This window comes from Sabethes cyaneus, chromosome 2, assembly GCF_943734655.1.
Source record: "Sabethes cyaneus chromosome 2, idSabCyanKW18_F2, whole genome shotgun sequence".
Classification (NCBI taxonomy): domain Eukaryota; kingdom Metazoa; phylum Arthropoda; class Insecta; order Diptera; family Culicidae; genus Sabethes; species Sabethes cyaneus.
The window spans coordinates 18,082,412-18,108,331 of record NC_071354.1 but is presented as its reverse complement, the minus strand read 5'-3'; the positions used below and the strand labels follow the sequence as shown (position 1 = coordinate 18,108,331).

Genomic DNA, 25,920 nt, shown 5'->3' with positions numbered 1-25,920 from the left:
AAGTCAAAAGTCAAAAGTCAAAAGTCAAAAGTCAAAAGTCAAAAGTCAAAAATCAAAAGTCAAAAGTCAAAAGTCAAAAGTCAAAAGTCAAAAGTCAAAAGTCAAAAGTCAAAAGTCAAAAGTCAAAAGTCAAAAGTCAAAAGTCAAAAGTCAAAAGTCAAAAGTCAAAAGTCAAAAGTCAAAAGTCAAAAGTCAAAAGTCAAAAGTCAAAAGTCAAAAATCAAAAGTCAAAAGTCAAAAGTCAAAAGTCAAAAGTCAAAAGTCAAAAGTCAAAAGTCAAAAGTCAAAAGTCAAAAGTCAAAAGTCAAATGTCAAAAGTCAAAAGTCAAAAGTCAAAAGTCAAAAGTCAAAAGTCAAAAGTCAAAAGTCAAAAGTCAAAAGTCAAAAGTCAAAAGTCAAAAGTCAAAAGTCAAAAGTCAAAAGTCAAAAGTCAAAAGTCAAAAGTCAAAAGTCAAATGTCAAATGTCAAATGTCAAAAGTCAAAAGTCAAAAGTCAAAAGTCAAAAGCCAAAAGTCAAATGTCAAAAGTCAAAAATGAAAAGTCAAAAGTTAAAAATCAAAAGTCAAAAATTGAAAATCAGAAGTCGAAAGTCCAAATTCAACAGTTAAAAGTCATAAATTAATAATCGATACACAGAAAAGAAATATAAATTCTGCTCGTATGCGCGTAACTCGTACTCTCAACCAAGAATTAAATTAAAAACTTTTGCTCGGGATGCAAGCATGCTATGGAAAATCCTCCCATAAATCCATTGCAATGGATAGGCCGTAATGAAAACAGTCTGGTACAGTCATTGTTGAGAGAGCATTTTTCTGTTATCTTTATTGGACACAATCAAAACGATCATTGAACCATAAATCCCATTTCAAATGGCTCTTACAATAGCCTGTTGTTTCAGATCAGCTCTTACTAAGATAAGCTTCCGCTAACGTCACTTTGTTGCCGGGCAGATGTAAACAAAGCTTAAGCATAATCTTGATTTAAACTATAAATATAACGGAAGGCTCTGCAAAAGCTTAGTGTTTTATGGCCTCTAGTAGCCTGTTCTTTACTGAGAGAAAAATATTGGTGTCTTTCACTAAAGTTAGGGGAATAGTGCTTGAATCAAAATCTGAGATCGATCATTAAACGAAGTTGGACTAAAGACTAATCTCAAGTTTTTAGTCTTGACCTTGAAATGTGGTCATACATATATATTAATATTTTTTTGAAACGATGGTTCTACAATTGATGCAGGGACGGTAGGGGAAAGAAATGAAAATTTTTTTTTGGCGAAGGAGGGGAAGAGCGGAAAGGAAGGGGGGGGGGGTATTGGTAGCTGACAGGAGGTAGCTTGGTAGTGACACGTAGTCATTTTGACTCCTACCTTTTGTCCAATGCTGGAAGGTGCATGAGTCGAACCAAGCTGTAATTTGAGATTATAACCGGATTCGAACCCATGGGTTCGAAATCAATTGTAGAACCATCGTTTCAAAAAAATATTGAAGTTGGACTGCCATCTGTAATCAAATCCAGGCCCCTGGCAGGACGTCATGTTTTCGTAGCAAGAATCGCAGCTCGCTCCCTAAATGCTCTACACAAAAGTGAAACTAATGCCTGATTGGCTGTGGGCAGCGATGCCACTATATCAGATATTTGTGCATGCATAAATTTGGTACACTATCATTTTTCTCGGAGTATTTTATTTTTTCAGTCTAATCTTTTCCATAACAAATACAGTTTATGGAGTACTGTAAATTTCAAGAACATTAATTGAACCAGAACTCACAAGAACTAATGTAATTGGTGGGTCCCAAATTTATGCGTATCAAATATCTGCTAATAGTGGCATTTCTAGCTGTGGGCCCGAAAATAAAGTTGGTTTTATAAATATAACAATATTCGTGTACAGATGTCAGTGCCCTGATTAAAACCCCAGCGGGGATCATACGAAGACTCAAACCAATTAGGTCAGATTGCATCAATAACGCTGAGATTGCATCTACCTCCATAACAATGTAATCCTATTTCGTCAACAAATACTCGTAGAACTTCCTTGGGTGTTTTCACTGACATGTCAAGGCTGGGGCACACTGGGGTTCGTGCTCCACCTCCTTTGTAAAATTTAATATATTAAAAAATAATTTTTGTAGCCCAGTTTTTAATTTAATTTAATTTAATTTAACTATTTTTGCGTTAAGTAAATTAATTTCGTAAAAATAGTTTTAGTTTTAAGAAAAAAACGCGAGAGAAAAGTATAAAAACTGACATGTAATAAAGATAAACGAAATAAAAAACGTGATAGGAGGATAGGAAAAAATGGAACTTCGAAAGAGGAAAAATGGAAAAGAAGAAAACGAGAGAGAAAAAGATGGAGAACGAAGTAAAAAACGGGGAGACTGGATAGAAAAACATAAACGTAAGAGAAAAGAAGAAATAACACTAACGAAAACAAAGAAAATGAGAAAAACTTTTTAAACGGGGCGGAAAAAGAGAAAAATGGGAAAAAGAAGTAAATTCGGGACCAGGATATTAGAGAAACGAAAACAGAAAAAGAGGAAACACGGGACAGACAAGAAAATTAAATGTGGAGAAGAAAATAAAACTGAAAACATAAACAGAAGGGATCAACAGAACGTAACTAAAAAGGGGGGAATGCAGGACATAATAAGAGAAAGAACGGAACATACGACCAAAAAACGAGCGACGAACGTACGCGAAACGTGATAGAAAACGAGTTAAAAATCGAAAAATACGAAAACCAGGACCGAAAAAAAGTCTAAACGAGACAAAAAATGGTAAACAACGAGACTGGAACAGAAGAGAAACGAACTTGAAACGGTATAAGAAACACGATATACGGAACAAAGAAAATTTAGGACTCGGAAAAAGAACGAAAAATGGGACAGGAATAGAAGAGAAAATGAACAGAGAAAGTGGAAAAAAGGAAAAACGAGGAAAAAATGGAAAACGAGGCAGGAAAGGGAATACTGTACATGTATCAAACGAAATCAAACTTATAGAGAAAACGTTGCAAAGAGAGTTTAAACGGGATAAAAACGAAGAAATGTGGGACAAAAACAGGAAAATGGGACAGAAAAAGAAGGAAAGAAAAACAGCAAAAAAACAAAATTAAAGAGAAAAAGACGAAAAACCACCCTATTGGCATACTTTCAGGACGAACAGTTAGCCAACCATTGACCATGAGATTAATTTTCAACAATATCCCAGTTACCGTCGATTCGGGCAAAATTGATCAGTCGGGTGAAATTGATCACCGCGGACCAACGAGTAAAAAACTCATTATTCTACGTTTATACTGATTCATAAAGCTGTATATGCACCCATTCATATAAAGATGGAGTTACAGATGAAAGTTACTTGGATTTCAGCAAGATTGATCTTGTAAATGGCTTGATTTTTTAAAATTTACTATTTTGATCGAATCACAATTTTCAACATGCCCAATAAAACTCTTTGCCGTTAACACAAATTTCGTTGCAGATGGAAATTTTAATGGAACTAATTTGGTTCTCTAATTATCTGGCTGTGCTTTGATAGTTTCCATGAATAAAATAATGCGATAGAAATGGTTCAATTTGACCTTTTACGAAATAAAACGATTGATAACATCATGAACTGAGACAACATAGATTTCTAGTTCGCTATGGCTGCGAAATGGAGCTGCCACCTGCGAAAGTTTATTCTTTCTGTGAAGCAGAATGGAGATTTATAAAAGTGTGCAAAAGACAGACAATACTTCGCACAAATTTTACAAACGATCCATATGGCAGTTGCATGAGAGTTCAAGAGATCGGTTTGTGCTTACATAGCGAAATGCAACTACACATTCAAGGAGACAGTCAAGCTCCCGTATATGAGGAGAATTAAATTACTTGTTTCACTAGATAGGTGAAGATTGTATACGTAAATCGTACATTTTCACATATATACAACTATGTTTGAACAAAAAATCACGAATACGATGCTAAAATTTGCTTAATATCTTTTTTATCGTTCATATTTATTTAGCAGCCGTATTCCATGCTAATGTAGAGCTGTCTGTCTGATTTTTGTGCTAGTTGCTATACGCGACATTGTTGCCTACATGCAGGATGTTATGTTGCCTATCTCGATTACGCCAGATTTTATACCGCATGTTAGCTTGTTGCTGTCAGAGCATATGGTTTGATAGCAGGGATGCCACATATAATTCTGTGTTTTTTGTTGGAAAAATCTGACAATCTGTACGCCGAGAAAAAATATCTGTGCAAAAATCTGTTCAATGCAAAACAATGAGAGTGAAAGAGATAGATAGTCATTTTGCTGACTATTTCCGTCTCTTTCACTCTCATGTAAAAGCTCAAAAATCTGTTTAATCTGTGTAATTTGGCGAAAATCTGTATTCTATGCATACAGATTCTGTACAGGCGATTTCTTCCAAATATCTGTTAAACACAGAATAATCTGTGCATGTGGCAACCCTGTTTGATAGCATTATCGTCTTGATTTCTATGTGATCAATTTCACCCGTTCTATTTTATGTGATCAATCATATTCTTAAATATGTTTCTATTCAAATATATTTAAAAAATACTTGAAAAAGTGATCAATTTCACCCGAATTCACGGTACACTTCGACGACGTAGAATCTTCGATCCACCGTTTCGTTCTATGAACCAGGGCCTTAAATTATCACCAAATTTCAAACAAAACAGAAAAAAAATTTTCTCGCTTCTGAGTTTCGCACGTACAACTGCACAGTGATTTTCATCATAGTATACAAGTTCAATATATCGTGAAAATAGAAAATAGAGAAAGTGATTTTCAAATCCAGAAGGTGATATTCACTGCAGGTAAAAAACAATTTTAAATGCAGTTAATGAAAAGAAAAATCTTATGTCCAACAGCTGAACGCAATAGATGCTAAACCACAACATAAATTTTTTTATTGATTTTCACTGGTCAAACGTGAATATCAGATTGTTACAATATCACAGGGCGCTGATATTCTATATTCTCGTGCATGAAGTTCATGCTTGCTGCATTTAGTTATTATGTACGTTGGATCAAAGCAAGCAGATTTTCAATGTTAGGTAGACTAATAATCCAGAAGTTTGAACGTTATGCTGATGAATATTAACAGCACTGCTAGGAACTACTCACACCATGAACCCACTTCCTGCAGAAAACGGGGCATAAAAAAGAGAAGAACTGCACAGACGAAGCAAAAGAACGAAAAAATAAATAAAAATATATGAAACTTGGAAATAAAGAAAAATGAGAAAAGACTGAAAACGGGGAAAAAAAATTACAAAAAACATTTCACTCGTATAAGAAAAAACAGGACTGAAAATAAGAAAAAATGAAACTCGAAACGACGAAAAATGGAACAATCAAACAAGAAACACGGGACAGAAAAAAAGAAAAGAAAGAGCGAAAGAGAAAGCGGATGGAAAGTGGTCTTTTTACTGAATAAAGGTAGCAGTTTTCGTGTATCCGAATTAAAAAGGAATCTGAAACCATTAGGTCCTGTAGTTCTGTAGGTTAACTAAGAAATACCAATACAATCTGAAATTTTGATTTGCTTTAATTGCTTTACAGAACTACAGGACCTAATGGTTATGGTTAATGCTTATATAGGTTGATAATATTGATTCAAAAATAATAATCATACAATTTTTCTTTCTCATTCTTTATAATCGAAAACCAAAAATAAAAAGAAATTATTGCAAAATTAAACATATATTAACACTCTTAGATTTCTACAACGCAATCCAAGCTCTCTTTCTGTGACGCTTGCTCGAGTTGAAAAAATCTATCACAGAAATGAATAGTAAATGTATCAAGGGCTCAGTCAGTCTAGCCCCGTGCAAATGGACTCTGCGCATTCGTCGTCAGATGATAGATTCCGGTCGCGAGTCCAATGTTGGATGGTTCTCCACCCATGTTCCGATTCGGACCGCTCGAGACGCAACGGTTTTCGTTCCACACTTGTTCAAAGTTTTGGCAACGTACCGAATTGAATCGTCCACTTCGCACCGATTCTGCAAAGAACTCCCATGCACGACTGTGCGCACAGTTTCCTGCTATATCCGTGCCACATCCCGGTTGAGTCCGTCCACCGTTCGGGTAGAAGTCAGCCTGACCAATCGGTAGATCGAACCCGAGCAAGCCACCATTGGTGTGAATAACTTCGACGTAATTGGCGTCTGTTGGTGCCACTCGTTCTCCAGGTGAGTTGATCGAGAACAGTGGTAATGCTGGATCCAGTGCTACCACCGTATGCAAACGACCCCGGGCTACTCTCTTTCCTGCTATACCTGCCGTGTGACCTCCCAGGCTGTGTCCGACGATGTATACATTGTTGAACGACATTCCACCGTTCAGGTTTAGGAAATCCACGAATCGTCCAACCGTCGCTCCAACCGCATTGATATGATTTCTAGCCGTGATGTAATTCGGGTTTTGAGCACCTCTTCCCCAATCAACGGTTATTACATTGAAGTCACCACGATCCAAATACGCATTGCGAATATTGACGTTAACTCCAGAATCTCCATTATTGTTCCAGCCATGGATAATCAGGCGAGTTTGTCGACCTCCGTTCCAATTACCACCCAGCGATCCTGCATTACCGAGTGTGATAACCTGCGGTGAATTGCGATTGTTGCGAGTAAACAATCGGAAGATGGTATCGGCATCCGAATTAAAATGTAATTCTGGTTCTTCTTGCCCAGCCAGACCATAGGGATCGGTATTGACCAAATGTAAGCGACCGTCACCGTCCGGAACCAGTGACCATGTGGGGACATGCTCCATACCACCGTCATTGTCAGTTGGGATCTCCTCCTGGCCGAATTCCTCAATTGGAAAGGCGATTGCTAAAATGTTATATTCAACGTTATGGCAAAAATGCAACTTAATCCATCATTTCACAAATTCTTACCCGATCCTATTAGCAATAATCCAATCAATTGACACAACTTCATTTTGAGTAGCATATAGACTGTCCACGGTTAAGCCTCGCATTACTCGTTTTATAGCCGTAGCGAAATCTAATCAAATATGCAAAACTGGAAAGTAATAAACCACTTAATATTGCGAGCTGATTGCTGCGAGATTTGAGGCCGTCATCGAGTCACCTCTGCTGGAACAAGGGATCAGCGCTAAATTTAAACTACATAGCCCTCCCTATTGGTGGCGCATTTAATCTAATCTATGGATAGCTATTTCAGACCACGAACGCGATGTACCCAAATCGTACGAGAAAATAAACACACGAATCATGCTTCCAGGTTATAAAGGTACAGCGAAATTGCAAATGGAAAAATTTCCTTTAGATGTTTTTCATTAGCAGATAAATAAAGTTATCAAAAAATAAATAAAAAGAAATTTTCATTATTTTGTTTTGTTTTCAGCATTCTATTTTATCGACAAAATATGACCAGCGTTCCTGGGTAAGAAGGAAATGATAATCGCTTAACCCTTTGTCTGGTTCAAACATGGACGATTCTTTCATTGCCTGCTGGTTTCAGAAGCGAAAACGGTGAGTGGGAGTAGATTATAATTGAAGAATACGGTGTTAGAAAGACAATCAATGGAATACCTAAATCATCGAACATCTGGGATAATTCTGGAAGGATAAAATAAATGTAAAAATGGACCCAAAGCCTCCAGCAAGTAAAAGAAAGACCTAAGGCCAATAATAATCGATTTCCGATCTAAGCATGTGCCGGAAAATCGCAAAATATGGTTTGGAAACCTCGCCGAAAAAATGATTATTTATTAGTAGAATAAATAAAACAAAAACAAGCAACGTATTTCACCTACGGCTTGCAGGCTTCTTCAGTGTCTGTTTCTGTTTTCGAACTGGTGAAGCCTGCAAGTCGTAGGCGAAATATGTATCTGTCGCGAATAAAAATTAAATATTCCGAGTATGTGGTCTGTAATACCGATGGTTGCTTGTACGAAGGTCGCGCGGGTGCTGGTGTTTACTGCCGTGAGCTGGAATTGGAGGAATCCCATTCGTTGGATAGTTACTGCACCGTTTTTCAAGCTGAAATCTTTGCAATTATGTGCGGAGCTCAGTGCACTTCAGAAAGAACTGATAGGCAAGATTGTCTACTTCTGTTCTGATAGTCAAGCCGCAATAAAAGCACTTTGTGCGGGTAATTCCAAATCTAAAACAGTCATCACCAGCCACACTCAACTAGAAGAACTAAGCATTCTGAATGCCGGTCATCTGGTTTGGGTTCCTGGCCATTCTGGTATAACCGGAAAAGAATTGGCTGATGAACTAGTAAGATCTGGAGCAGATTTGCTTTACCATTTGCGGCATATTGGATGAAACAAAAGATTCGATCTTGGTTTTCATCTGAACATGAACGTTATTGGAAAAATCTTGAAACTTGTCATCAAACGAAAAGTTTCATTGTTAAGCTTGAGAGAACGTTGCGAAATTTCTTTTGCAACACTCTAAGGTAAATTGCAGTATTCTTGTCAGATCCTTGACTGGTCACTGCAGACTTAATTATCATATGGCTATACGATTCTGCGAGCTGAATCGTTTCATTGTAATTTATGTGAATCCGATTACGGCACACCATATCACGTAATTTGCAACTGTCAGTAGCATAATTGCGTCATAGGATCCTTGGATCCTACGTCTTAAATGAAATTTGAGGAAACTAAAATTACGAAACATTTTGATGTTTCTTACCGAAAGCGGTATTGATAGGCTCTTATTTAGCATGAGTTTACCCCCTCCCCCTATGGGGTGTACTATTGATAAGTTAACTACCAAGAATTGCAATATCCCCTCGGGGGTACAAAAATCTCTCGGTATGTATGTGCTTGTGTTTGTCCAAATTCTTCATCCACCCCTTCCTATTCCTCCTGTTTTCCTTCCCGTCCTCATCAGGTAAATGATGACACGGGCAAGATGGACAGGGCAAAAATCTTACAGATGATTAACAAGTTATAAAAGACTAAATTATTCCTTATTTATTTATTATTCTTACTTATAATAGCACTTTCAGAGTCACCTAAAACTACGGTTCATCACCACATAAACGACAATCGTTGCACGGGCTGAAACATTTCAGGGATGTTGCAACTGAAATATTTCATGCCTTTATATGTTGCAAGTAGAGTGACTATATACAGAGTGGCGACAATGTCAAAATTGGAATGATAATTATCTGTCAGTGTCATTCCAATCGAGCAGACGACCTATCCAACGCGTAAGCTGGAAAGAGAAAGAAAAACCTTGGAAAAACCGCATTGCATACATTCGGGATGACTTGGCGCCACTCTGTATATAGTCACTCTAGTTGCAAGAACTCACGAACCAGCATTGGCGCGCGTAGACAGAATTGCGCGCGTTTGACAAACTTGAGAATGATGTTACGCTACAAGCTGTACCTACTTATCGCTTTGGAATACAATACACGAAACAGATGAAACATTGTTCGCTTTGTCGCTTTAGTTGCTTTATGGTTGATCTGTCAAAATCAGCTTGTGCGGATGGGCTGTTTGTTTATATATTTAGTGGTGCAGTTAGTGTGTACAAACAGTCGGTGGTAAACATGTGCAGCTAAATATTTGCGTCGTTTTCGTAAGGCTTAGACTCGACTTTATTAACTAAGTATGGTTGACAGGAATGTGATTTCTACTAATTATGTCGCCAGTGACAAAATAGCCGAGGAAGACCTGAGTTTCAGTGCAATATTTGGCTGAATATAAAAATAGAAATTTTCTAGCAGCAATGAAGCACAGGGCCGTTTTGAAGAGAAGAATAGTGCAAACCCAAGAGCTAGGGATTTTGCATACGTTTTCTTAGCAACAAATTTCGGTATTCTACCATTGAAGATTGAGATTTAGCTCTTTTCGGTGAGTTTATTAATTATTGTTTTTATCACTAGTTTACTTACAGTTTAATATACCAACCAGAACAGAGCGACTTTACAGAAACTAATGAACATTGTGATTCCAGTTAATATTTTTATTAAAGTTTGTCGTGAATGTGGCAAATGTCTCACCGGCACATAAAAAAGTTTACTAGAATAATTCTTCTGTATTAGTTCAAATGAATTGACTACCGATTTTAATAACAAGAGGCAGAAAGTTAAATCAAAATGTTGATAAATTTGTGATATACTCGATTTTTTTAAAAAAATTTTCGAATTTTTTTGAGCTGAATTGGCTTTTCACAAATTGCTTGTTGTTTTCGACAAATAAATATTTAACAAATACATCACTTTTTGATAGATACAGACAGTAGTGGAGAAATCCTGATCAAAATATATTCTCAGTAATAAACTTTTCTTTGCATTTTGCTGCGAAATCTATCCGTTTTGTTATTATATTATTGCCGTAGATTTGCGGTGGTACATTAGTTACCCACTATATAGCGATGATCAATGCAGCATCTTCTATTAGTTTCACTGTTTACATGAATACAACATTCTTAGATAGAGGCCAGACTTATCATGCGCATGCTTTTATAACTTGTAAAACCTGTAACTGTTAAAAAACTATCACCGTAGCGATCAAAGTCAGCTAAAACTCATAAATAGTAAAATTACTACATGTTTCAAACTATGGTTATAAAAGTATCTATCTCGGTTGTACGGCATTTACCGCCTGCAGCCAGAAAATTAATTTTTTCAAACAACCATGCAACGAACGTCATTTTCTTATCAGATATGTCAATTATTATCGGCTGAATCATCACAGTCTAAAGCGAATAAGCTGGGCCGTGCAGTTAAATTTTGTTTGTAAAACAAATGATGTTTTCATTAATGCCAGATTTTGCTTAGCTCGCACAGTTTGCTCAATCACCATATGATACTCGCGGTCAGTTGGCAAAGCAAAAGCACCGTGATTTCAAAAATTTAGCTGACATAATGTAATATGAGAAAAAACTACTAAAATCGTCTATGCATTCATATCTAAATATGAATATAAAGTTATAGCTTCCATTTGAAACAAATGAGTATTCGGACAAGTTGTACACAGTTGTAAAACTGAATTCGTAGCTGATCAAAAAAATTCATTCCATTATCATTCGTAGGATTATTTTTTACCGCATTATTACGAATGTTTCGTGTTTGGTACGAGAACACATTCGTAGCACATTTTGCATCAGAATGCATTTGATGCACGCTTATTGTCTGGCTTCATTATCGACAAGACCGGGTTGCGAAGATTGTAGGAAAGAGAACATATACTTGTGCAATTATGACCTGCCTAATTGCAGTTGTCGTGGTTCTGTTGTTTGGGGTATCGTCGTCTATTCTTAAGGAAATATGACAAACGAGTTTAACTTCGCTTCCCGTTTATGTCAGCTTTTTCTCAGTGATAAAAGAGATTTCGTCTTTTTCCGATAGGTGTCAATATTAGAGTAGGGCGGGGCATAAGTGCGATGTTTGAAGTTGTCATCAATTTTCGTGAGATATAAAGAAGGACAACAACATAATACATTTTATAGTGATGCAGTAACTCAATGTCTTCACATTCAACTATAAATCATCTGCGGTAATAGTGTTTTGCAAAATAAATTCTTCTTTCTTCTGATCAAGTGCAGATTCGCACTTTTACCCCACCAGCGGGGCAAAAGTTCGAAGCTGGAATCCATGAAATTAGCCCAGCAGTAGCTAACAAAACCATATTATCTTCAATCTGCGTTATGTTTCGGTAAGGAGTATTCTCAATTTGCACCTTTTATATTTTGCGCTGGTGTATTGCAGCCTCCGTTAGATCGAAACTTTTCCAAACCTTTGTTTTTTGTTTCATCAGCGGAAACACATTGTTTTTCTTCGGCCAACATCTGTAGAGCACACAGTTTTCTGCAGATCTTTCATTTCTAGTATCTGTAATATAGTCCTTAAAGCTGTATATAATTAGCTATACATTTTTGCCTCGTCCATGAATCGTACTTTTGCCCCGTCCGTGAATCGAACTTTTACCCCGCTAGGCGCTTGACGTGGTTAGATAAAATAAAATTGGTTAGATAATTTTACAAACTGAATAAGCGTTGCTTCAGTGTCGCTCCCTTACATAAATTTCCGCTCTTTTCTGTCATCTCTTGTTTCGCCTAGAGATAGGGTTTATTTCTAATTCCCGTACTAAGTAAAGCCACTCTAATTTTCATCATTTGTTGGATGGATTTAATGAATACTCCAAAAATTCTTGTGCTGATTTGACTAAAACATACTTACCTTCCGATCCGTGAACTTTGAAAGCACTGAATAGTGGTTATTAAAGCATATTATTGAAATTACGCAACTGACTTTATTTCTTAAATTCATCGTACCGTTTTAAAATCCGTCCATCAACACTTTTCATCGTCCGAACTAAAAATCACATTGTTTACAAAGCTAACGCGCATGTATTTGTGTAGGACGGCATGGCAAATGTTATTCTGCAAAATTTCTGCAGGTCAGGCAAGTTTTCCTGGCTCGTAGAATAACGACAATGCCTTGCGTGAGTTATATTCATTTATGAATGACGGAAATTAAAACGATTAGTTGACATTTTCTTCTTCGTCGCAGGAAAAAACGTAGGAAATTTGGCTAGTAGGACTTCTTTAATGATAAAAAGCATTTAAATAGATCTCAGCTCACTTTGATTGAACGCGTATGATAGACAACAAACTAAAATATTAGGGAATAACTAGTTTTGCATTGTGTGTCATACAAGTGCTGATATTTTTAATGATTTGTGTTGGATAGGACGGGAATAGTCAATTATGACGAAGCAGCAACATACCCTACATTCAACACCTTTGTTTCATCGCTTTCTTCTACCGTTCCCTCCGTCGCACAGTGCAGTGGGCAGAACCGACCGAAAAAAACGGAACTTTTTGTTGCCTCTGTTTTTAAGAGGAAAAAAGCGACTTTTCTTATGCAAAAAATCACGGGAAATCGATTGGTGATGGGCTCAACGTGCGGAAATGACGGGAAGTAGCCTATTTTGCCCCACTCACCCCTGTTTTTTAATAGTTTTGAAAGAATTATATACAAACTCTCTCTAATTTGAGATTCTATGGTAAAGAAAAGAAAAAAATGTTAGGAAAAAGGTATATGAACAATTTTATTTTAATACAACCTAACCTAGAAGTCCGTTTTGCCCCATTTTACTCAAGGTTTTTGTACTACAGGCAAAATGCCAACGTGAAAGTTTTACCAGAGATTTTCAAGAAGGCATGTCTGTTGGGAAGGTTTAAAAAGCCAAAGATCGAACGACAATCAAGCTTTTCACCAAAATGTCGTGTTAGGAAATGTTTTGCCTTGTTTTACCCCACACCTTGTACTGAAATCTGAGAAAGTTCAAAACTATTAAAAAATAGTGGTGAATGGGGCAAAATAGTTTACTTCCCGTCATTTCCGCGCGTTGAGCCCGTCAACAATCGATTTCTCGTGATTTTTTACATAAGAAAAATCACTTTTTATCTCTTGAAAACAGCGGCAACAAAAAGTTTCGTTTTTTCGGTCGGTTTTGCCCACTGTGCGTCGGTTGTAAATAGTAAATTTGTTATAGTAAAAAGTCGGAGGGCTTGTTCCGAGTATCAAAAAGCGAAAGTGGGTCAAAGGTAATGTAATTTACGTTACACAAATAAACTGCAACCACTGTGACATTCTGACACAGAACAGCGATCGTTGCAGATTGTAGCAGACGACAACTGACTACTGTCTTGGTGTTATATTAAGTTCCTTCTGATAACCTGATAACGGCAACCGGGTGGTGAGCAGGGCACGTGTCAGACGGCTAAACAATGTAGGTGAAATAACAAGGTCAGTGCCCTTCAGTGCTGTGGCAGAGAGAAGTGCAGAATATTATTCAAAGTCGCAAACATTGCGCGGAAGTAACAACTAAAAATAACAGTTGAATACGAAAAAATTCGGACACGAAAATCTTGTTGGTATAAAGTGATGCGTTTCAATGTTGTAACTATATCTTTTCGGAACTGTTTAAACAAAATGGTTCACTATGAAACGATATTGATTGTGTATTTTGTTTTCGAATTTATCAACCGTAGAATTCAATAGAGGGTTCAGTAACTATACTACGTTGATTGATAGATCGGAAGTTGTAATCTGTATCAGAGCTGACAGATCATTTTTGAATTACGGACACAGCTCGAATAACAACCAACGCATGCGATAATAGCATGAACTTAGGTGAAACACCACTGGACGCTGAAGGTAAAGAAAAACTTTATCGTGGTCACTAATAAAGTTTTCTAAGTCTTTGTTTACCTTTCTTCACTTAACAATTTCTAGTTTTCTGGTAAGTTACCTCTAAATTAAATTGTGAATCTTTTAAGCGTGTGTTAATTTGTTAGCACAAATTTCCAATTAAATCATCATCTCTTATTAGGGTGTAATTAATACGCAGACATTGCTAAGACTGAATCATGTGCTCTTTTGCACCTTACCGCGGAAACATCGAAGCCTTAAATCGGATATAAAGATAAGACATTAATTCGCACTTTTTTTTCGCACTCTCTTTTCATTTCTGTCTCCGATAGATAGCGGTCGGTCAGTCAGTGGCTACCGACAACGAAGGAGCTGTGTTTGTGTTTGGTGCACCAAACAGATCATGCTGGGCAAGATAAAAAGCTATTATCGCGCTGCGCGGCACTCTGCCCGTCCAATTGAGCCGGCGCTGCCGGTCGCAGTTTATCAGGACCACCAACCTCGTGATTTAACCGTGCGCAGACGGCAGAAGGGGACGACTTCTGGCTATCGCATGGTGTTTAACGCTGGCGCTGTTCAGTATAGTGCCGAACCTCGAACCGACGCTGCCCGTAGCCGCGGGTTCTCTGATTGCTCAATCGTTTCGTCGATTCTCAAGGTGCATTGAGGACCGCAGCGAACCTTGTGCTTAAGATAAACGAACGAATAGTTCACGATTAGCATAATTCATGTTGAATTATGCTAATTTGAAACCCTTTGGATTTTCAGTGGAATTCGAAATAGTAGCTGAGGGGAATAAGTGAGTTAGTATATGGCATTAACATACAGCCGAATCTAGTTTGAAGAAAATAAAGCCCGGAGCGAACAAGTGAAGTGTAACAAATAACTAAACGTAATCAGTCTAATCAAAAGTGATAATGGCATTTCGGAGCGGTGTGCGAGGGAATATCATTGGGTGCATCGGTAACAGCATGGTTGTTGTTTGCTCGTAGAGCAGTGAAAGACCCGAGAGTAGTGCACTCGTGGACTAGTTACTCCAGACTATCCACGAATAGCTGGTGTTAGCCTTAATTGTGATGTTCGGAACTAAAAATGTTACATGCTATTTTTATGACGCGACGATATTTGTATTGTGTATTCAATAGTTGCAGAATCATTTTGAAAAACAAGTGTACTCTTCCAGCTGATAGCGGCGGAGTGTCTACGTGACTGTGTAGAGATTACAGCTGTTTGTTCTGTAATAAGTGGCACGGATATAAGATTTTGCGTAGCAATAATGGCCGAAATTGCCCAGCTGCGTCCGCCGGACGGCGGCTGGGGCTGGATGGTGGCGTTTGCCTATGGAATGGCTAATGTAAGTGTGTATTCACGACCAAATAACTTCTGTTAGACATATATTCTTAAGTATATTTTTAGCACCGTAAGTCACATTGATTTAGCAAACCGATAAAACTGGCAAGTAACTCGTATTGGCTCGGTGCGCCTCTTTCATGTTGTTTGTTTGGGTTTGAATTTTGGCACATACATGTCACGAAACCGTTATTGGATAACTATCCAGTATCGTCGTTGTTAATTTTAATTAAAACTTGAATTATCAGGTTGTATGTGTGATCTTTAGAGCTTTGTGGTTGGCGAATTCAAATTGCGATAAAAATGGAAGCACGTGGTGTCGTACTTTATCAAGACTGTCGAAGATATCAGATTAAATTGAAATTATTTGGTGAATAAAATCGCGGAAAACTTCAATAACGAGATTGAGACAAGGGCTTTTAAGCCGACAATGTTCAAATTTGGGATGTTGACTGTAAGAAAACTAATTAACTGTAAGAAAATTAATAGGCTTAGTTATTGAGAGATAGTAAAGTATCAGTAATATGACCTCTGATGATTCACCGGGAATTTCCCATACAGAACGTTCTCTTAATGCGTTTTTGATAAGAACTTATTGGAAATCATCTATTGCAATAACTTACCGCTATTTCGCGAATTGAAGTTACAGTCGTTCCACATTTTGGGTAACTGACGGACTATAAAATAAACCATTTATCAGAACAATCATATAGTCTGATTTTCAAATATTTGATTAATTATTTCAAACATATTTTAACTGGTATTTTTTTTAATATTCATTAATCAGGAAAAAAGTGTATATCTAGCTAAAACTGCAATTTTGGGTCAGTTTGGTGCATATTATTAGTTACTTTGAAAGAATACGCCTCAAACAGTGAAAGAACATACGGTTTGGGATTATTTTGATTTCTTTCTGCACAATTGTAATTCCTAATTTCATTTCCGAGCAATTATAGTGCTGATTATCCTATAACTTTTACTACGAAACTCAGTATGCTTCAAATTTTCTCTATTGTTAAAGTTGCAAATTCGCCTTATGGATGACCAAATTTTGTGCATTGAAAAAATTTACTTTACTTTACTTTATTGGCGACGGTCCGTCATCGATCCTGCGCCGAACGAATTATGGTCCTCCAGTACTGTCGGTCCTGGGCTGTAGTTCTCCAATCTCCTCGAACACCAGCGGACCGTGCGTCGATCTCGACAGCGCACATCCTTCGGGTGCGGGGTCTTCTCCGAAGTCTTTGGGATCTTCCTGGTTATCTGCTAGAAATATCGACGTCATCCGCAAAACCAAGAAGCAGGTAAGACTTCGTGAGGATCGTTCCGTTCCTTTCTACGTTTCTCCAAGCCAATGTTGAATAGCAGATTAGAGAGTGCATCCCCGCGTCTCAGTTCATCCAACGACACGAAAACGGCTGAGGTCTCACTCGGTATTCTGACATATGATCCCCCATCCAGCGTCGCATAAATCAGCGCAATAGTTTCGTCGGAAAACCATGATCCACCATTGTCTGCCACAGCTCATTGCGTTTGACAGAATCGTACGCCGCCATTAAGTACAAGTTGCCTGCAAGTTGCACTCCCGGAGCTTGTCTAGTAACCAGTTGAAAGGACCAGTTCATGGAGTCATGAAAACCAGTTTGGTACTTGCCGACGAAGGAATCCGCTACGGTCTCAGTCTACAGAACAGGATACGGGAATGCACTTTATAGGCAGAATTGCGCAATGTAATGCTACGATCATTTTTACGCTCAAATCGATGGTTCTTTTGTAAATAGCGCGAATCCGGCCATCCGGGCATATGTTCTTCCTACCAGATCCTGACAATGATTGCATCGTACAGACGCTAGAAGTTAAGATAGAAGTTCAGCCGGGATATCGTCCTTCCCAGCAGCCTTACCCTTTTTCAGCTCACTGATTGCCTTCTTAACCGCTTCCTGTGTTGGTGGCTTTACAACTTGGCTCAGTAAGTCTCAGTAAGCAAGTTGCCTGCACCATCATTGCATATGACAGACATGGCACAATTCCAGCACATCACCGTTTTGTAGAAACTCTGTGTTTCGTTGCAGGCGAATCTCTCCTCTGCGCCGGCGAACAAGTGCTCCTCGTACTCCACAGCTAGCATTTTCATCTTATATATAAACATGGATTTCTGTCACTCTGTCTGTCCGTATGTTCCTTATAGAATCGAAAACTACTGAACCGACCAGCGTGAAAATTTGCATGTAGGGGGTTTTGGGGCCGGGGAAGGTCCTTATGATGGTTAGAGATCTCTCTCCCCACCAAGAGGGGGGCTCCCATACAAATGAAACACAAATTTCTGTATAACTAGAGCATAACTCGAGAAATAATCAAGCAACTTGAACCAAATTTGGCATGAGGGGGTTTTTGGATGCAAGATTTTGTTCTATGGTGAATTAGGACCCCTCCCCCCTTTAGGAGAGTGGCTCCCATACAAATGAAATACAAATTTCCTCATAACTCGAGAACTACTCAAGCAAAAGCAACCAACTTTGGCATTTGGGAGTTTTTGGAGGCCAGAATTTTTTCTATGGTGTACCGAGACCCCTCCTTCTAAGAGTAGGGAAGGGGGGCTCCCATACAAATGAAACACAAATTTCCTCATAACTCGAAAACTAATCAAGCAAATGGAACCAAATTTGGCATGTGAGGGGTTTTGGAGGCATGAATTTAGACCACCAAAAACCATCTACAGCTCCCCCCCCTCGCCGAAATTACCTCTCTCTAGGTTTATTTGTTTTCCTAGGTCTACTGACCTCTATTACTTTCCTTCAGTTTGGTCCGAACGAGCAAAAGCGAGTAAGGAGAGGATCAATCCGAGCATCGAAATGGTACTTTCCCCGAAAAGGGTTTCCGTGAAGTGGTATTTGGCGAAATGTTATACAATCACGGCGGCGAATATTTAAGTGCTACTAATCTACTTTACTGTGAGCAAAAATTCCGATTTTGTATATTAAACTACACATGCTTCCATAGTTACGTAACTGCCAAAATGAATTATCTACGCTTGATTTCCTCAGAAACTTGCAAAACTCGAGTTTGTGCCAAAGGTCATCCGAGATTCACGATTTATGTACAACACAGTTTAATTTGTGGCCATACGAAGTCTGTCGGGTCAGCTAGTACGTATATAAAAGATAAAAATCAGCATTACTTACAGATATAAGGCTTGTTCGCGACAAAATTTGGACACCCCTAAACACACACAGCTTCGGAAATACATTAACAATGAGTGAAATATTTTGCAGAGTGGTAGACGTATGTCTGTTCTTTCTGAAAATGTAACGCTTGTTTATATTACAAGCGCTCAGCGTAAAATGGCGTCGAAAGAAGAGCAGGTGCGAAAAGCAATTGTGTGCGGTCGCAATGAAAATCCGGATCTCTCGTCAAGAAAATTTGCCAAAAAGTTTGGATTTCCTCCAAGCACTGTTCACAGTGTTTTAAAATCGTTCGATACTCGCTTGACAACAGCTAGGAAGAAGGGAAGTGGAACAAAAACGGATCTGAGGAACCACCACAAGGATGTGAAGCTAAAACAAATATTACAGTGGAGACCAGATCTTTCTGTACGTACCATTGCTCGTAAAATAAAAATGACGCCAACATTCGTGCACACTTCTAAGCAACGACAAGGCATAAAGTCTTTCAAGGTGAGGAAGGTGTGCCAAACCATAATGATAAGCAAAATACGACGGCCAAAACACGCGCTCGTAAGGTTTATAGCGAATATTTAACGAAGTTTCCTTGTGTTATAATGGATGATGAAACGTATGTCCTGTTCCAGCACAAACAACAAGCAACAACTATAAATAAATATCGAAAATTTTGGACAAACGCAGCTAAATTGGTTGCCAACAAGTCTGCACTGACCCTCATGGCAAGGGTAAACTCCAAAGTTCACCAGTTTTTCATGCAGACCAAATAAGTAATGTTAATTTGTTTGATAATTATTAACGATACACACATAAATGATATAAAATTATTTCGTGGATTAAACTTCTAGCAAATTTGTTTTATTGCAAAATTGAGGTGTCCAGATTTTGTCGCGAACAAGCCTTACATGCTAATAAATCTTATTTGATGCGCAAAATTAGCATATCCGTACTAGTTTGGAGGCGATATACGTAATTAGCAATAATTAGAAGCGTTACGACTATATAAGCATTTATATACGATAATATCCGATTGAGCGCGACTCGCTTCGTAATGCTATACAATTTTGGGCTGAAAATCGTATGTATTTCAGTTATTATCATTAAATACGATAAAAAATCATCTTGGACCCACTTTATCAAGCTTTAGACGATTTCGAATTTGTTAAGGGATATTTACGATAGATTTCCTAAATTGATATACGAGTTGGTGCTTGCTGGGTCGGGTTTTTTAGATGGTGGGTTATTTTTTCCGCAGATCTAGTCTCTCTATTCTTCTCTGTTCTGACACTAATGGTCAGGCCTCATAGGCTATGCACCGAAACGAATGATAAACGCCACCGATGCATCAACTTTGAGGCTTCTCGAGGCCTTTCTTTCTCACAAAGATATCCACAACGCCACATGGAGATCACCTAGTCAAGGAACAGTCTCATCGGCCGGCCGGTTTTACCATACACTTCTTACGGGATGCGGATATCGACTCGGATCATTACTTAATAGTAGTACATGTGCGCTAAAAACTATCAACAGCCGCAATCGCGTTACTAGATGGAGAAATCTAGAGTGAAAAAGGTGAACTATGTATAACCGCCGGAAAGGACCCACTCCCGGCAGAGCTCTTTAAAAATCGTAATGAATCACTAGTAACGGCACTTCACTGGATAATTTCAAGAATTTGTGGATGGAAGGTGTGGGTTTTCTCATCTGCAAAACGTTGATTATCCCCAATGACAAGAGATTAAGGTAGTATCAGGCTGCAGGCATGCTTTATGAGGGCTCGTGCTACTACGAGTCAAATTTTCATTCTCCAACAAATCCACCAGAAATGACGGGAGTACAAGGTGCTCACGCATCATATTTTCGTGGATTTTAGGGTAGCATACGATACAGTCAAGCGCAGACAGCTAAGGTAGATAATGCACGAGCACGCTTTTCCGGACAAATTGACGCGGTTGGTACCCTGGTGCGAGTGATTTGCTGCATGCGAGTTTCCAGGGCGGTCATCGAAACGGGAGAAATGATCTTTAGCAAAAGTACACCAACTCCTAGCTTTCACAGATGACTTTGACATCACTTCTAGCATCTCTGTGGTAGCGGAGGCTATCTACGGCCTACTAAAGATTAAAAACGGAGACTAGAAAGATTGAAAAATCAATGCATCGAATACCAAATACTTGAGTACTAGTAGTGGCTCAAAGAAGACAGACATATTTAGGATTTTAGTGACTGCGGACAACAACGCTAGTAAAAAGATTCAGCAAAACTTTCGAGCTGGAAATCGGGCCTACTTTGCCCTTCGAAAAATGCTACGATCAAGAAGCGTATGCCACCGTACGAAGCTGATAATTAACAAACGCCTATTAGTTTGGTAGTTCGTTATGGACTTGACCCTATAACGCCGCTCACGGAGAACACATGAGCCCTGGTCGTGTTCCAGCGGAAGGTACTACAGACGATATTCGGTGGAGTACAAATAGAAAGCGCAAAGTGCCGGAGGCGGATGAATCACGAGTCACAGGCCAATCGTACATCTGGCGAAAGTCGGTAGGTTGCGATTGATGCGTTTAAAACGGTTCTCTTCTCGGCACCAGGATTAGAATGACCCAACCTACGAGGTGGCTCGATCAGGTCGAAAGCGATTTGCACTTCTGGGATAACGACGTTTGTTTCAGTGACGCTAAGATGTAAACCAATGTAAACAAATTAACGTGACAACGAATGTCTGCTGCGATTTCATACATTCTCAGCACAATAAGGTTTTGCACTGGCGAGCATAACCTCACTTCTTTGACGTCTATCAGTGGTTTGTTTACATGGACTTGGAACGTGGGTTAACATGTTGAAACTGAATATTGCTTAAAGGCCTTAACGGCAGTCAGAAAAGCACAAAAACTGCCATTCCGAGTAGTTTGGAGGGCGACACTGCTGGATAATACGCTTCTAAAACATTAAACTCCAATTTATACATATCGCGTTCGTCTAACAAATAGTAAACAAACCACGAGTGGATGTCAAATGGGTGAATTGCGTTCATTCCGGTTCATTCGTGACGTCACCTTGCAAAACCTTATTCAGTGAACGTCACTATTTTCCGTGTGTATGATTTTTTCCCTGTACAAGCTATATTTTAAACGTACACGAAATAAAGCGTGTTTTGTACCATTTGTTCGAAATAAAGCAGAATGTTTTGTAAATTGTAGCCGAATGATAAACTGTAAACAAGTGTGCTAATTTTTTATACATTTCATATAGAAATGTATTCCCAATGAGTCACTTGCTTGGACTGCTGTAAATTCCGATAAGCTGTTGGGTGTCAACTGATAATATCGGTGATTTAAAACGGTCTCTATTGTAGCAAACATAAACACTAACAGGATAGGAATTTCAGAAACAGATTTAAAGAAATTTGATCGCTTGTAACCTTAAAAATATTAATTTGCTAATACTAATTTCCATATTATTATATAAATCGATTTGTTAAAATAAATCTATAACCATCTGAATCTAGACATTCTCAGTTGCTCGACGCTCGTTATCTTTAATTTTACGTAAACAAATCCTAGCTAATCATTATCATGACTTACTACAGCACCAGGCGTCAATGTGACCGTAAATTTATCTGTCATCTCAAGCATGGTGCTTCCAGCTGATATTTTTGCGTACCTACCGGGCCGGGCGTTGAGAATTACATATAATGCCATGCTTTGCGTCATTGCTTTTTCCTTGTCACTAAGCTGGATTGACTAGATGTTGGATATCAGGCAGGCCTCAGTCAGATGTAGTCTGCATGTGAGCTTCGCCTTATCTTTGCCGTCATTATTAGAGACATGGAACAAACAAAATCTGGAAGTGGGGCCAATGATGCCAATTTAATCAAGACTTATGCCATCGCAAATATTTGTCAACTATGTTGACCAACTAAATTAGGTACATATGATTTGCAGTTTTGCAATTGAGAAAATATTTTTTTTTCATTTTTACATAAAATTGCCAGTATTCAAACTCTTCAAAATCACTTCAAAGAATTAACATCAAAAATTAGGAGAAGTACCAATTATTTTAATTTTTTGCTTCTGTCCACAGATCATGATCATTCCGGTGCTGCAAAGTTTTGGCCTTATTTTCAAGGACACTTTCAAAGAGATTCACATTTCCGCCACGGGTGCCTCACTGATTATCAACTTGGCATCGTCGGTTGGCATGACGCTCGGTCTCTTCAACGGTCCTCTGCTGCGTAACTTTGGCTTCCGGAAGGTGGCCGCCGTAGGCGGACTAATGTTCTCACTGGGACTGATGCTCACCTCCACCGCACAAACGTTTGCGCATTTTATCATAACTTACAGTATTATTGCATGTACGATGATGTACGCTTCCTCTTGGAAGATTAAACTTGAATGCTCAATTTAATTCTAGCTCTCGGGATGGGGTTTTGCAATTCGTCGTTTTCATTGGCTTTGAACACCTACTTCGTCACTCGAAGGAACAAAGCAGCTGGAGTCGCATTGACCATCACTGGACTGGGACCGATTCTGCTACCTCAGTTGGTTTCGCTTCTCGTTGGACTGTATGATCCGAGAAGTTGTTTACTCATTATTGGTGCATTGGCAACCCACATAATCGCAGCAGCGCTGCTTTTGCAACCCGTCAAATGGCACATGGTCCCCGTAGAACCGAAGCAAGACTGCCTCGTCGGAAAAGATACTTTCGATGAGAAAAGCTCAGCTGTTGATGGTACAAAATTTCCTGACAGCTCGGGGTAATATTATTCGCTACATTTTTTTTTTCATTTTAGCAACGGCTCAAGCACAAAACTGTCGCAGTAACACCGAGAATGGCATTTTAGAGGTTGAATCGGACGACGAGGACGGTTACCTGGAGGAACACAGCTTTCTCACCGATCATGAAACGGACGCACAGAGCATCTACGGATTCGAGCAGACTTCCCAAATTCGACGGCGCGAATCGATGGCTGCCCTGGTCGTTCTATCGCGGGCCAAAAGCGAAGGTTCGTTTCGTTGAAGCTGCGTGACTTTGAGCTGGAAACTGTTATTAATTCATATGTCATTTTAATCAGTGTTTCATCCCGTACAGAGGAGCCCATCACTGGTTGACAATTTAGCGTTCAAATCTGGATCACAGAACTTGCAAACTACAAAGGAACCGCGACGATGGTTTCAGGCGGCTTCCGACGAATCAGTGCATTTGGGTAGCTCCATGAAAATCTTCGATGAACGAGAACGAAGAAATTCAATGGATACCGTTATGCCGAAACGAAAACTTTCCGGCATTTTCGGAGGACGGCGTTCGCCGAACAACAAAAGATGGTTCGAAAAATCGGACGATTCTGTCCATTTGAGCAGTTCACTACGAATCTTCGACGACCGGTACTCAGGAGCTCGAAGTGGCTCTAATCTTACTATTCGCGATAGTTCACTTGTGCTTCCAGCAGTTTCACAATCGAAGCTTCCAGTTTTAAGTGAAAATCAAGGGCTTACCGAAGACAATCGATTCCCGTCGATCATGCGTCAGCTGGATCGACCCACCCCTCCGCGAGCACCCGTGCCAAAGACCACCACCTTCAAATTAGACAACGTTGATGGTGGAGTGCCAAATCAGCAGAAGAAAACTTTTCTTCAGAAGGTAGTCACACTTTTCGATCTCACATTGCTAAAAGACAAAATCTACGTCAATATTATGTTGGGAATGGCGGTCTCCGTTTTTGCAGAGATCAATTTCTCGCTGATGACTCCGTTCATTCTGAGCGACCTGGGCTACGGAACGGAGCATATTGCATCGATTATGTCGACACTGGCGGTAGCAGATCTAATTTTTCGGTTCATTTCGCCTTTTGTAGGAGATTTTCTGAAATTGTCACCTCGCATCATGTATATGATTTCCCTCACCATGCTGATCGTGTTTCGATTTAGTGAGTTCATTTACGCTATTTTTGCTGCACTAACTTTAATTTGACTGCATTTTTGCATTTCAGGCATTCTCATAGCACGCAACTATGCTGAAATGATTGCCGTTGCTTTCTTTCTCGGAGTTGCCAAAGGTGTACGGACGGTCTATATGGGTGTGGTTATACCCAGTTATATACCGATCAAACGGTTACCGGCAGCTTCCAGCATCCAGATGATGATGAACGGAATGATCCTGATGATGATCGGTCCGCTGGTGGGACTGATACGGGACCTATCCGGTAGCTACTCGAAAAGCATTCTGTTCATCAATGCGTTCACTATCGTAACGCTGGTGATGTGGGCAATCGAAATGGCCTACGTGAAGCGGAAATCCCGCCAGAAACATCTGGAGGCTGCCGCCGGTGTAGCTTTATCGTGATCGAGCGTGATTTTAGGTAGTATTTTTTAATTTAGAATATAATTTGTGCTCTTTTGAATTGAGCTTTTGTAATTTCAAAACATATCGAATCGTCTTGGTTTAAAAGTAATACAATTAATGTATAGCAGCCTGGTTGCAAACTAAAGGTTTGCATTTACAAAATGAAGCATTATAGTTTGCCGCAGCAGTTTTAAGTTTGATTTATTACTTTTAAAATTTTTAAGTGGCTTAGACGCAGCCGCTTACGTACGTACTTTAACATAGTTTACCGGCGATTAAAGAAATAAGTTTTTTGAAGTTTTGTTTAGGTACTCCTGGTTGATGCTAGAATTATTGAATCCAGGCGAATTATTTTTGAGATCGTTAAATCAATTAAAAATTTTAATGTGTTGTCCACGATCGCTCATAACTTTAAAATTAAACGTGTAATAAAAAAAAACGTTTCAGTAGTTATCTATGTTGCAATACTATCATAGTCATGTTTAACTAATAGCGCATAAGTCAGTTTGACCATCTCTTAGAAACGTTCGACTAGCCAATACACATTGTTAAGCATAATTTTTGAACTGTTTGTTCGATTCTATTAAAATTTAGCAAGAAACTTGATGACAACGAGGCCTTTCTTTCGATACTTTTGATGATTGGTGGTTACAGAGAAAATCGTGTTATGTGGATTTCACTACTTTTATTCACTATCTCCGACAAGCAGACGAGTAAAGTCAAACGCAACAAATATAAACACACACACACACACACACACACACACACACACACACACACACACACACACACACACACACACACACACACACACACACACACACACACACACACACACACACACACACACACACACACACACACA

General features: G+C 38.9%; 2 protein-coding genes across 2 annotated transcripts; one reads left to right on the top strand and one right to left on the bottom strand.

Annotated features, from left to right (window-relative positions):
• Positions 1–5,842: 5,842 nt before the first annotated feature.
• On the bottom strand, positions 5,843–6,972 carry LOC128735147 (phospholipase A1-like). Its single transcript, XM_053829643.1, has 2 exons — positions 6,930–6,972; positions 5,843–6,864 (listed from the first exon to the last, which is right to left on the bottom strand). Exons 1-2 carry the CDS (start codon positions 6,970–6,972, stop codon positions 5,843–5,845), a joined length of 1,065 nt encoding a protein of 354 aa, XP_053685618.1.
• A 7,550-nt stretch (positions 6,973–14,522) lies between these two features.
• LOC128736910 (uncharacterized) lies at positions 14,523–25,065 on the top strand. The gene is made up of 6 exons (XM_053831420.1): positions 14,523–15,538; positions 22,797–23,067; positions 23,127–23,444; positions 23,506–23,718; positions 23,788–24,639; positions 24,703–25,065. The coding sequence occupies exons 1-6, from the start codon at positions 15,461–15,463 to the stop codon at positions 25,053–25,055; spliced, it is 2,085 nt and encodes a 694-aa protein (XP_053687395.1). The 5' UTR covers positions 14,523–15,460; the 3' UTR covers positions 25,056–25,065.
• Positions 25,066–25,920: the final 855 nt, after the last annotated feature.

Bases quoted from the DNA above. Each gene is read 5' to 3' on its own strand.
- LOC128735147 (XM_053829643.1), bottom strand. From the start codon at position 6,972: ATGAAGTTGTGTCAATTGATTGGATTATTGCTAATAGGATCGG. The intron at 6,865-6,929 runs GTAAGAATTTGT...ATAACATTTTAG, and splicing joins ATTATTGCTAATAGGATCGG to CAATCGCCTTTCCAATTGAG.
- LOC128736910 (XM_053831420.1), top strand. From the start codon at position 15,461: ATGGCCGAAATTGCCCAGCTGCGTCCGCCGGACGGCGGCTGGGGCTGG. The intron at 23,719-23,787 runs GTTCGTTTCGTT...CATTTTAATCAG, and splicing joins ATCGCGGGCCAAAAGCGAAG to TGTTTCATCCCGTACAGAGG. The intron at 24,640-24,702 runs GTGAGTTCATTT...TTTGCATTTCAG, and splicing joins GCTGATCGTGTTTCGATTTA to GCATTCTCATAGCACGCAAC.